This window comes from Amblyomma maculatum, chromosome 2 (genome assembly GCF_055883805.1).
Source record: "Amblyomma maculatum isolate TAMU_Amacu chromosome 2, ASM5588380v1, whole genome shotgun sequence".
NCBI classification, from domain to species: Eukaryota; Metazoa; Arthropoda; class Arachnida; order Ixodida; family Ixodidae; genus Amblyomma; species Amblyomma maculatum.
Window position 1 is genome coordinate 50,774,365 of NC_139345.1, and position 12,844 is coordinate 50,787,208.

At 44.5% G+C, this 12,844-nt stretch overlaps 1 protein-coding gene across 8 annotated transcripts in view; it reads right to left on the bottom strand.

Moving 5' to 3' along the window:
• The window catches only part of LOC146198601 (uncharacterized), a 60,533-nt gene that overhangs the window by 10,223 nt on the left and 37,466 nt on the right, over positions 1–12,844 (bottom strand). For all 8 annotated transcript variants that reach the window (XM_084594101.1, XM_084594097.1, XM_084594100.1 and 5 more), the window contains 5 exons: positions 10,799–10,982; positions 8,038–8,154; positions 4,089–4,216; positions 374–455; positions 146–243 (listed from right to left, as the gene is read on the bottom strand). In XM_084594101.1, coding sequence (XP_084450227.1) covers positions 146–243; positions 374–455; positions 4,089–4,216; positions 8,038–8,154; positions 10,799–10,982 — 609 coding nt within the window. The remainder of the gene's footprint in view (positions 1–145; positions 244–373; positions 456–4,088; positions 4,217–8,037; positions 8,155–10,798; positions 10,983–12,844) is intronic.

The window sequence follows — 12,844 nt, forward strand, 5'->3', positions numbered from 1 at the left end:
TGTTTTCGAAGTATGTCAGCCTTGCAATGCTTGAGGACTGGGTGACAAGCTTTCACTATTCTGCTGCACTGCATGATTTTGCCGTGCATGTTTTTACCAGAAAAACATGCCAGAAAAATGTAACGTTAATAACAACTATTCTCACCTCCACGTGGGAACTCTTTCTTCAGATTTTCTCTGCTTTCCTTCTCCATGTCATCATCTCCATCAGTGGAATGTGTGTCCAAGAGCTCAGTCGCACACCTGCAATACATGAACAAAAGCCACAAAGAAAATGATGAATAGGGTATGTCATGGCTTTCTCTTTCTTTTCTATAATAAGTTCAACTAGTTCTGCTACACTAAACTATCTCAAAAACACAATGCTACTTACAGCAGCTGCTTCCTTGGTTTCTTCCGTGGCGATGCCTCCACTGCCACGCTTGGAAGCGGCATGCCCGAAGCCGTACCATTTGCTGCGAGAGTTTTGTTGTGAGTACTTCCGAGCAGAAATATTGTAAGCACATAAGTGCACACCACCACTACTATGAGCATACACAAAAAGAAAACAAGGAAAATCAAGCAAACAAACATAATGTCAACTTTCACAGGGAACAGAAAGCTACAGGAGTACTGCAACAACCGAGAATGATGGAGATGCCGACACAAACAGTTGCACTGCCATCTTTCTCTTACCCTGCTCTTGATGCACTTATACCAGGTGCGCGAGGTACAGTAAAATCTTGTTAAAACATACCCGCTTTAAAAGTAGTTTCGTTTTAAATATAGTAAAAAAGTTCCCGACTCTGCGCCTATTCAACATAATACATTTCACATCCGCATAAACCGTACCGGCTTATCGCGGACGTATCGGTTAGCACATACTATTTTCACTTTTCGTTGTACAATTAACTGTTGTGCAGAACTGTTTCAAGCGCACAGGCTTCCGTGAAGTGTGCGCAGGTGACGCAGACGACGCAAGTGACATCAGCGACATCCAGCACCAAGCTTGTGAGAGCCTGCTTACCGAAGTCCTTGAGAGGGAAGGTTCTTCAGAAGGCATTACCCTTCTCTGATTTCAGCGACGTCGACAACGAAGTGAAAACTTTGCCCGACATGTCCGATGAAGCCATCGTTGCCTCAGTGGTGGCCGAAGTGTCTTCAACTGACAGTGACGACGACTACAAAGAAAGTGTGGAAGACTTGGGCCCAACAGTGGCAGAATCTGCGCGCGCTGTAAGCATCATGCGACTGTTTGCCGAAAAAAGGGGACTGGCCGAGAAGCTGGCTCGCGACTTGAATGAGTTTGAGGTTGCTGTTTTCGCTACTAGAGCACCGTAGAGTCAGACCAAGATTACTGACTTTTGCAGTGCAAAATAAAGGGTGCATTTCTTTTTCTTCTTTCAACCTAATACCCATTTCTGCTTGTTTTCTGGCAGGTAAGTTGGTAATTTTACGCTACTACTGTTAAGCCGTAGTACCGTTTAGTACGTACTTTTTCCGAGTTCTGACCAACTACAGCTTAACGAGGTTTTATTGTATTTGAGGTCACTATTCCTTATCATCATAAATACCAGCAGGTTCAGCATATTTAACTAGGTGTGCAGATTCTTGTTGGTTGACCCCTTATCATTCATATTGCGCAGTTTGTTCAAAAATGGAAGCGCACAAGTTGACGCAGGAAATAAAACCCCATGCAGTCCTCGTTGCACTGGCCACACACCACAGCGAGTTCGAAATTGCCAACTTTTTTAATGTAGCGAAGTCTTTTGTTAACAAGGTGCGGATGGAACTGATGTGCTCTGGCATTAACGTGGCATCTGCGGTGAAAAGAAAATAGCCCAATCAGTGGTCAGACTCCGTCAGAACACCTGATTTTCTTCTGTGGCTGTAAGTCATCATGAGTGACGACCCAGGGAAGTCAATGCGGGCCATTGCAAAGGAGCTCCAAGTCGCAGAGTCAACTGTTCGGCTCGCTGTGCACGAGGACTTCAGGTACCATTCTTATGTCATGAGGAGAGGGCAATTCTTGTCCGATAAAACTTGGGAAAATCATCTGCTCCGGTGCAAGTGCTTGCTAGGCAAGCTGAAGAGACCTGAGGAGCCTGGAATGATCTGCTTCTTTTTTCTTTTTTTCAGATGAAAAGAACTTTGACCAATACAGTGAAACCTCGTTAATATGTACCCGCTAACCAAGTAATTGCGGTTAAAACGTAGTTGTGAAGATTCCCCGGCTGAGCCACTATTGAAACCCATGTATTGGTTGACCGCTTGAAGCGTAGTGGCTCGAGAAGTGCCTACCTGTTAATACGCATTTTTCGTTGCAGTTCAGCTGACACTGTGCTGCGACGTAATATGTTTTCACCTTTCCAAAAAGTGTTATGAACGTGCGGACTGCCGGTTATACAACTATAGTGTACTAGAAAGTATTCTAGAGAAAGTACGCGGTTATTTTGACCATTTTCCTACGAACATTGTTTGCTGCAGTGATGTCCATGTCAATAGGCAGCCCAGGAATTGTTGTTGGCAGCCCTATCGCAGTAACCATCATGGTCAACCCAGCCGCAGTACCAATTCAATCCAATCCAACCCGCCCACGTGACTTCGAGCTATGCATGCAGGCGTACAGTTGCAACGTAACAGACATAGCCTATCTTCCTTACTTTGCTTTGTGGATGTAGTGCGCAACTGGTGATTGCATCATCTGTATTGAGCTGTGGTGCTTTGTGAAGCGGTTGTTGCATGAGTGTGCGTGTGAACGGGCAGCACTATGCCCCTCCCCAAAGCGATGAGGATATCAAGAATGAGGACAGCGGTGATGACTTGGAAAGAGCAGATTCAGGCCTTAGACGGAAGCTGCTCAGGCATTAACTGTTATGAGAGCGTTCGCTGAGAAGATGGGCCTTATGAAGAAGCTTGCTCGCGGTCTCGCTGATTTTGAGACGGCTGTCGTCGCCGCACGACCGCCACGGCGGCAACTGAAAATGATAGACTTCTGGTCGGTCAGACGGGAATAAAGTGCACATACGTGTATTCACGGGAAATTTACAGTGCCTGGTTTTTTTCTTCACTTTTGGAGGGTGAGTAATGGCAAATTTGTTGTAATCGGTTAAGGTGTACTGCCGGATAGTATGTACTTTTGCCACGTCCCTGCCAACTACATATTAACGGGGTTTTACTGTACCAATAACCTAATCAGTGCAACGACGGGTGGCTTTGCGCAAGTGCTGATGAGGTGCCTACAGTGATGCCTATACAATTTCCGTCGTATGTGATGGTGTTAGCAGTCGTCAGCAACGAGGGTGATGTCATGCTGTCACACACTTTTTTCTGCATTAATGCTGCCGCGTAGTGGAGGTGCTTGCCACCGTTGTGAAGTCCTGGACTGATACTGTCTCAAAAGGAAGACCTCATGTCTTTCAGCAAGATTTGGCTTCCGCCCACACTGCCTGCGCCACCCAGGAAGGGCTGGCTGACAACTTCCATGACCATGCCACTCCCTACTTGTGGCCGCCTAGCTCCCCAGATTTGCATCCACTTGACTACTATGTCTGGGGCGTTGTTGAGAGAGAGGCCAACAAAAGGCCACATAATACAAAAAACTCTCTGAAGGACGCCATTGCTGACTCAATGGTCAGCATCTCTAAGGACCACCTGATCCGCGCATGCAGCCGTTTTCACAGCCGAATTGAATCGGCTGCAGGTGGCGGATTGATCGAGTGATTGACAAGTATTTCCCAAAGTTTGGTGAAAATATTTCTATTTTTGCTAGAGATATTCTTCTCTGTCTGAAGTCAAAATAGCGCCCCAAATACCTCACGCACCCGGTATATTGAAGTAGAGACCCGTTCCAAATGGCCTAACTGCCTTTCCTTTCAAGGCATGAAACTAAAGCACACATGCACATGCTCCGGCACAAGAAGAAAATGTTTGAGATGTTTCAAATGCCTCAACTAGGCAATAAATATCACCTGTCAAAAAGGATAAGCCTGGTTTACTTGATATGGGCAAAGGCTTGAGTCATCATCATTTAACAAGCTACTAAACTTATGAAGTGAATGAGCCTGCACACACTTCTGACGCCAAAAAATGACACCACAACTACTCACGTGGAGTTTCGCACGTGTCGGGGGGTTCGTGTTTTATGGTGACGACAGGCACGGATGGTTTGGAGGCCTCTGGTAGGACTGGATCACTTGTCGTACTGCTGCTGTTGCTACTTTCTTGCTGAATGTCACTGCAATGAAGCATTTAAAAATTTATGAGTGGTCGGTTCCCCGAACGCTACAACAACAACCAAAACAAAGACGAGACAAAGCTGATAAGAAGAAATGAAACCAGTGAGGATGGTCACAAGGCTGGAAAATTGAGCAGCGAGTGGCTATTCTACAAATAGCACTCTCTGACCAAGCAATCACGTAACCCTCACAATTCACGAATTCGTACCTGAGGGTCGTAGAGGTTGCGTGACCGTTTAAGCCGAAAAACTAGGGTAGGTCACATATGGGCAGATTTTACAGCATTCCAACCTCCGTTCGCGATCGCGGCTTGTTGTTGCCTTCTACAAACCGAATTTGTTACTAAATCGCTTCCTGCTGAGCCCAACGTAAATACGAACTGAATTAGGCGAGAGCTAAAAAGAATAGCAGTGCATACTTTGTTTCTAAATGCTAATCTATACCTCTATGCAGTGAAAGTCTCAATTCTAAATGCCTCATTAAGCAGTTAAATTTTTCAAAATCGGGCAGTTCGGATCATATGTTTTCCCAGATAATACAATATTTTTTTTCCCCGCATTTAAAAAAGAATGTATTAACGAGGTTTTACTATACTAACAGCCTGGAGCAATGTGACGAACACGCACGCACGCATGCACGCACACAAGCACACTTACACAATAAAGGCAAGAGGCTCACACATAGCCTTTTTATGTTAACCCCACAACTTTCGCCTGCACACCAATTCTTTTGCCAAGTGCGTCTAAAAAGTTGTATCCATTACAAGAGACCGGAGAAATTCAAGGCATGATATTGGCACAAGTCTAAAGCACTAGCATTATGAAGCACCTATGACAGACAACACCTGGAGCTGCTGACATTCTTGGTTAACTTAGGGAATGTCACATTTGGAAATTACACTCAACGCCTCAGAGCACCAATAGCACCTATTTCCACATAAAACCAAGCGTTGTCTCCTCAAGGCCTGGAATATCGCCAAAAAATCGTGACGCCCTTGGACAAAAGGGTTTTTCCCATTCACACAGTTGGCACAGAACCGTTTAGCAGCATGTCTCAATGATTTTGCAAATAATCAAGCCAGTTTGAGAGTGAAAAAGTCTCATCGCCAACCATGATCCAATTCAGGACTTCACCGTGCCTTAGCCGCTTTATCATATCGTAGTCACCTGGTCACTGAGCAGCTGTCCTTTTGCCGATTTGTGCATTTGAAACCAGAGGTTCTCCTTAACGAGTAGCTACATGGTAGAGTTGCTGACTTTGTGCTCCTAGGCGAGTTTTCTCATGCTATTAAGATGATCTTGCTTGATTTATTTTTTGCACACGGCCAATTTTGGCTCCCAGGTTCTGGTTGTTCGAGGTCTTCCACTTGACAGCAGGTCTTCGATGCCCCCCATCTTCCGGAACATGTTTAAGACAGGATGAACTTGCAATTACAGCAATTTCAGCATTTTCGGAATTAGCATTCTCTGCCTGGGGCCCCTGATGATAGTATAGAGTAGTTCTTCAGAGACAATTTTTCACCAGCTATCTTACACCAACAGCAATAAAAATAACAGCTGTATACAAAAAATGAAGACAAAAAGTGAATACAACAATATTGCTACTCAAAAAATGTGAACACACTCAAATAAAATATAATTCAAAATTCGGTATACAATTGAACCTAGCTATAACGAACACACCTCGTCTTCGTGAACAGAGCTTTTGGATCCTACCAGTTGCGAAACTCCGCTTCAAAAAGTGACCGAATTTTGTACGCATTTTTCGGGTGTCTACGAATTGTCGCGCCATCAGGAAGCGTTCAATACTAGCTTTTTGCTATTGCCGCCAATGCCTTTTGAAAATCAAATTTTTCTCTTCTCATTTTCATCTTAACTATATGGCTGTTATCCTAATAATCTTTGCCACTGCAAGTCTTCAACTAGTTTTATTTTCCATAATGGTTGTGCATTTATCAACAATCAGAAAGTTTGGATTTTAGACGCAGTTTCCTTTAATGGCCGCAGGTGTAGCCACCATTCATAAACACCTGAACTGACTAATCTAATCTGACTAATCAAAACTGCCGTTTTTTGACACATTGGTCCTATGGGAAGTTTCGCAACTGGTAGTATTGAGGAGCTCTGATCTAAAACACATCTCTGATAGCCACCAATGATCGAGCAGAGTGGCCGCTAGTGGGCTGTTCAGTTTAGAGTTGCTCGTCCCCACTTCGGTAACACCGGCACATAGGTTTAGATGTCCGTTTCACGATTCGCGCCACGCTGTTGCCTCTCACGAGCTTCTTTTGTGGCTTGCTGCTGCCTCGACTGGCCTTGGCTGATGAGGGACATAGCTCAAAACATCCGCAGTGCTTGAGTTTCCTCTTACTTCTCAGTGCAGGTAAAGCAGTGGCGACGCCTGGCTGGTGCTGTGGAAAGCACACGCCATTGGCACACAGTGAGTGAGACGAGCTCACTGAGCATTTTGCCACAGAATCAACCCCTTATTTAATTAAGAGCTAGCACACTTTTGGAGAAGCAAAGAAGCTGCTTGCCCAAACCTTGCTTTCCTCGCTAAGAACTTGCTAGCCATTCCAACCACAAGTTAGAGCACTGAAAGAAACTTCAGCGCTGCCGCATTCATCATCTAGAAGCCCCTCAAATGCACCAAGCTGTCAACAATGCAGAACTTGTATTTACATACTAAGTAAGAATAATGACTCTATGATTATGATTATACCGTGGCTCGATATACTCTACAAATTCGTCACCTTAAACACGAGAACTCAACACTTCAAGCTCTTATATAAATTTATAATCCTTAAATTATATCCTTATGCATCAGCGCTTCAAATTCAATGATAGCATGCCGGGCCGGGCCAGGCTTAAGCCCTCGCCATATGGGGCTGGGCGGGCTTGGGCTCAAAATTTTAGTCTACGCACACCTCTACGCACCACCGCCGCGAGCCCCTGCCGTGCCTCTGCCGCTCGGACCGATCCATGCACGTGCACTGCACTCCGCAAGTCCGTTGACTCGCGTCATGCAAAATGGCAACGCAGAAGAGTGAAACAGCTTCACTTGTAACAAAAGTCATTTAGGACGGTTGAGAATGAGCGCAAAAAGTGCACGTTGCCAGGACTTCATTGTTATGCCTAGCGTGTTGGCAATCTTGAATGCGAGCAGGATAGTGAGTGCTGATTGAAGACATTCACTCAAAATGCGCCGTGAAGAATGACTGGAAGCATGTTAGTCCTGTCCCCATGTCAGCTGGTGCTTCCCAATGTTACGTTTTAGGACTTCATCACTGCTGATGACATCTGAACTGACTGACCAAGAAATCATCAATCCGTCAATTCCTACAGATGATGAAAGTGATAATGATGATGGAGAGCCGGAAAGAGGAGAGCGAGCTCTAAGCAGTACAGAGGCTGCCGACATGGCCACGATAGCGGCGTTTTTTAAATAAATCTGTTAGAGCGCGAAACCTTGGGTATTCATTTCTGCCAACATGAAATGAGAGGCGGGATTTCATATTTATACCAAGCTTTTAACTAAATAATTGTGCTTTTTCGCACCTTCGTGTGGTTCATACTAGTGTGAATTTTGTTTCGTTTTATTAGCAGACTTATTTGCAATTGCAAGAATTAGGCACGTATGTTTAAAACGAATATCAGATATAATGAACAAATTTTTTCACCCGTACTGCTTCGTTATACAAGGTTTGTGTGGTACTTTTTGGTCACCCTGTGCAGCTTGACAAAGAAGCTTGGCTAATGCAAAGGCTACCAGAAATGAGTGGCGATGGGCACAACTCCAAGCTGACAGATGAGGTCTGTACCTTGCAGGTTTCGGTGAGGAGGTCGTCGAGAGTGACGCAGGAGGTTCAGACCGAGGACTAGCAGGCTCCGATCCAGGGAGAGATGCCATCAGGTTCTTTTTCACACTCAAGTGGGCACTGAGGAAAACATGAAAACAGAAAATCAGATCTGCAGTAATGTCATGATTGCTCCAGTACTATCCCTGACACTCAACCAAAGCTTCTTAGCGGTAAGGAGAAGAGTTACTGCAGATAAAGGAGTGCAGACACCAAATTATCATTGCATATTCTGCCTGTGGAACGATGTACAGCACATTACTAAGCACAAATAGCCACGTGGATTACGTGGGAAGGCGGCAAATAATTTATGCAGTTAAACCCACTTATAACAATACTGAAGTGCTAAGAAAGTATATTTGTTATAACCAGTAATTTTTATAATTGGACTATGAAAAAAAAATACATGAGAAGCTTCAAAGTAGTTAACAATATTGATTTGTTTGCAGGAAGAAATCTGCATCAGTCACCTTTGACTGGTTCACGGCATAACTTATTACCTCTCTGAAGGGTACCTAGCTGCTTCACAAACTCTAAAAGGAGGACTTCTAGTATCACTGATGTCCCATGGGGACTCTATTGTCTGTAAGGTATCTTTTGCAAAAGTTCCTGTTCATCTATTGCTGTCAGGTGACATCTGAAACAGTCACCTCATGGGTGTAATCTTCAGTTTTTGCAACTGCATCGTCAGCATGCAAGAATTGAAGTCTGGACATGCCGCCGTCATTATTATTACTATAATGGGAGCATTGTGAACCTCCTGTCACTGGAATTCCGAATTAAGCCTGCTTTCGAGAGGCAAATTCTTGACAGGCAATCCGATGATACTGCAGGACCAAAGGAACTGTGACAGTGGAAAGGAAAAAATAAATTAGCATGCTCACAACACATATGCCCCTTCGCTGACTGACGGAGTTGCATATGGCACACGTGGCCTATGTTGTGATGCATCAGCGCCAGCACCTCGACGCATTTTCTGCAAGAGGCACTCCCTCAGAAGCAACAATGGACTGCTCCAGCCTTTTTTCTCAGCGTTTTTTTCCTTTTGTCTATTTTAATGCTTGCTCTGTGACTAGATTGAGTTGTTATAAATGACAATGCAATACGTCAACACTGTTATAAGTGGTTTATGTTACTATAGAAAACAATAGTTGACGGTGCAGTGGTAGTCCATTGCTATATCTGATATATTGTTCTAACCTCTATTGAGATAAGTGGGTTTGGCTGTAAATAAATTTTTCTCTCATGCAGTTTCGGTTTCAAATGGCGAATGACAGTTGTGACCTCAGAAATGAATTGTGGTCACACGAGGAGTCCAAAAACTGCGGTATGGTTGCTACTTTGGTCATTTTACTTCACACCAAATGGTAAATGACAGCTGTGATGTCGGAGATGCATTGTGGTCACACGGGATGGCCAAAAGCTGCAGTATGGTTGCTGCTTTAGTCATTTTACTTTGCACCAATTCTTAAGCAAGCCTGTCCAAACGATAAAATTACAAGAAAAAATGATAAGCAGTGACTATATCCCCATTATATCATGTCTCACGTGACCCAAAACCGAAACTGTAATTGCCCGAACAAAACTCAGTTATAAATGATCTATTTAACTGGCGTAGGTGAATTCTACATACTAATATGAGTCAATGCCATTGCCTTGTGCACCATTTTTTCTTGCGTCTCTACCCTTTTAAAACCTGTATATAACAAAACTGAAAAAATTCTGTGATTTTTTGTTCCATGTGACTGCAGCCTCAGCTACTACTGGCTTCACTGCAGCTTGCACAAGGAGGTGGGGAGAATGCCAAGGTGGAGGGGGGGGAATCAAAAGCCCCAGAACCAGGAAAAGGCTAGCCTCCTCCCAAATCAAATGTTCCGGGCTCTTCTTATAAGCCACTACTGCCCAATACTACTTCACCTTGCATCACTACAGACCGCTATGACGTCACAATAATGTGAGCAATGGAGTGGCGGCAACTGGCGCACACTGCTCGTCCAATTCTTAAGATTTTTAATACCTATATAGCAGTGCCCTATTGCTTTTCGTCGCCTTTGAGGACGAACTGCTGTAGTCACATGTTTCAATGGGGGCAGTTTTGGGAAAACAAAAAACTTCATAATATAGAGGAATTCACTGCATGGAGGGTCATTACATCCAGGTATGCTCAATTTGAAGCCTAAAGATTTAGAGCACTTGGGACGATGTGGGCCACGTTGTCCAACCCAACACGAACATTCTTGCAAATGTAAATTTTTGGCAAAGACATGTTGCTATCGCTCTGCATAACATGCAGCTCTTCCCTTAATTAAGGTTCACCTGAGAAAGCTCCATGCCTCAAAATAAAATCAATGGCCAAAGAGTATTTTTTTGCCGATAACAAACCCAAATTAGAACATTGAACTTCATCAATAAATTTGCCAGCTTGCTTCTACACGTTTTAAACAAGACGAAGTCGCGTGGTGCCAATTAACTCAAATTTCATATTTACGTGCCTTGAGTTGAAGTCAAATCTGCGACTGGCATTTAATAAAGCACAACGTTTTTGCTAACTTTTACCTCTAATTTTCTCATACACAAACATTAGGATAACGCCCGTACACCCCAGCTCCCATACTTTTGCAAAGTGAATGTATAAGCTGCTTTCCAATCATTACCTTTAAAAAACTGGTCTTACAGGCAAACAAAAGTCTTCATAAAGACATATAAAAGAAGGAAGAGGGGTAACCTTTCAAATGTCCGCTTCCTCAGGATGCTAGGCCGTGGAGAAGTGTTGTGGTTGGGCGGCGTTGAGCTATGCGTGGGTGACAGCAGATTTGCAGGAGTCACACAGCTATAGGACTGCGTAGGCGCTGTAGAGGGCTGAGAAGTGGTGGTGCTATCACTCCCTGAGGCACCGTGAACTGCCATCCCTGCAAATGAACGCCAGTGAACTGGGAACCAGCTGGACTCATGGCAGAGGGCATCTTGCCATTCCGATTTGGAGCACAGCACTACATAGGTACAGCACACCGCTGTTAATACAAACTATCTCGTAATGATGGTCATACCTTTATTATATTCCACAATAGACTCTAAAGGCCGAACCACATGGCAACGCTTCCTTGGCATCATGTCGCTATCTCGTCTACGGGCGTCATCGTTCTGCGCGCAGAAGAGGGTGACCAAACACGTGACAGTGTACAAACTGGCATTTGCAAGCCAAGACATGGAAGGATCCTGGAAGATGAACGATTTTTCCCCATCCGTAGCTGAAATCGTCCTACTCAGCGGTGATGGGAACCTACTGGGAAGAGAGAGAAGCAAGGGAAACAAAGGCGCAGGCAAGAGCGGGCACAGAGGAGGGGTTCTTGCCTTCGTGGAAACGAGTTACGCCTGTGGCGGCGGGTACAGCAGCACTGCTTAAATTGGAAAATGATGCCCATGAGTGGCTTGCCTTTGGTCCCAGCTGGCGAAGCATTTTTGCCGTTGATGCCGAGATCTGGCGCCACCAGATACCTGCGTCCTTCAGCATCGTCTCGCGCCAAGCGTCAGAATTGCACCTCTGGTGACGCCGATAACAGAGATGCTGATGCTGCTCCGAAGGAATGCTGCCATGTGGTTTGACCTTAATAATCACCGAGAGTTTAGCCTATCTGAAAAGTTTTCTAGAGAAAATTCAGGTTATTTTGTTTGGTTTATGGAGTTTAACATCCCAAAGCGGCCCAGGCTATGAGAGACGCTGTAGTGAAGGGCTCCAGAGATTTCAACCACCACAGGTTTTGAAGTGCACTGACATTGCACAGCACACAAGCGCGTTGCTTTTCGCTGCCATCAAAAAGCAGCCGCCAAGGCCAGGATTCGATCCTGCATCCTTGGGCACAGTAGCCGAGTACCCAAACACTGCACCACTAAAACTAATAAAGAGGGACATAAGCCAAATGCATGCGTGGCCTACAGGTCATACCATAACACGTACCGTGAGGAAATAAGAAAGTTTGTGCAAAACACCACAATGTGCACCCCATAAAACCACTGTGTGCTTTGTGCAATTTCAGTCCCAATAGCCAATGCTCGCCGCCTCCAAACCCAGTTTAGCGGTCAGGAAAATGCGTGAGAGAAACATGATGAAACAACTCCCTGCAACTCATTAAAGGGCAACTCCGGTGGTTTTTTCATCATTTTGTGTTTTTAATTGAATTACATTCCTCGGCACGTCCTGACTCCAACACAAAAAACCGTTTTCCAAAATTCCAATTAGAAGTATCTTTAAAAAAGAAAAACATCAAATCGAAACCGAAACTGATTTTATGACCAGTAACGACGTCACATTTGACGAAATGGTGACGTCACACTCAGTATTAGAAAAACACTCGTACGTGCGTTGGATGGTGAAAATAAAGTATGGAAATCATGACGCACTGCATAAAATGTCTGAGGTATGTTCAATATAAACCTCACAATTTCATCATCACGCGGGAAGTAGACATTAACGCCTGTATACTGTTTGTGACGTCAGAAACTCAGTGTTGCCCGCAGAAATACTCTCAACTTAAGCCATGAAAACAGCATATTTTAAAGCCATATTGCGCGTGAAAGAATTATCGTACAGCACCCAAATTTTGTAGAATGCGTCAGGACGGAGAGAAGAACCTGTGGTAAAAGTTTCACTACAATATTCGAATGTCAAAAAACCCCCGGAGTTGCCCTTTAAGCCCCTGGCTCCCTTTGTCAGTGCTGTGTTCTTCATAATTAGATCTGACATTGACTGGACGATGCTGTGATACCGCTTACC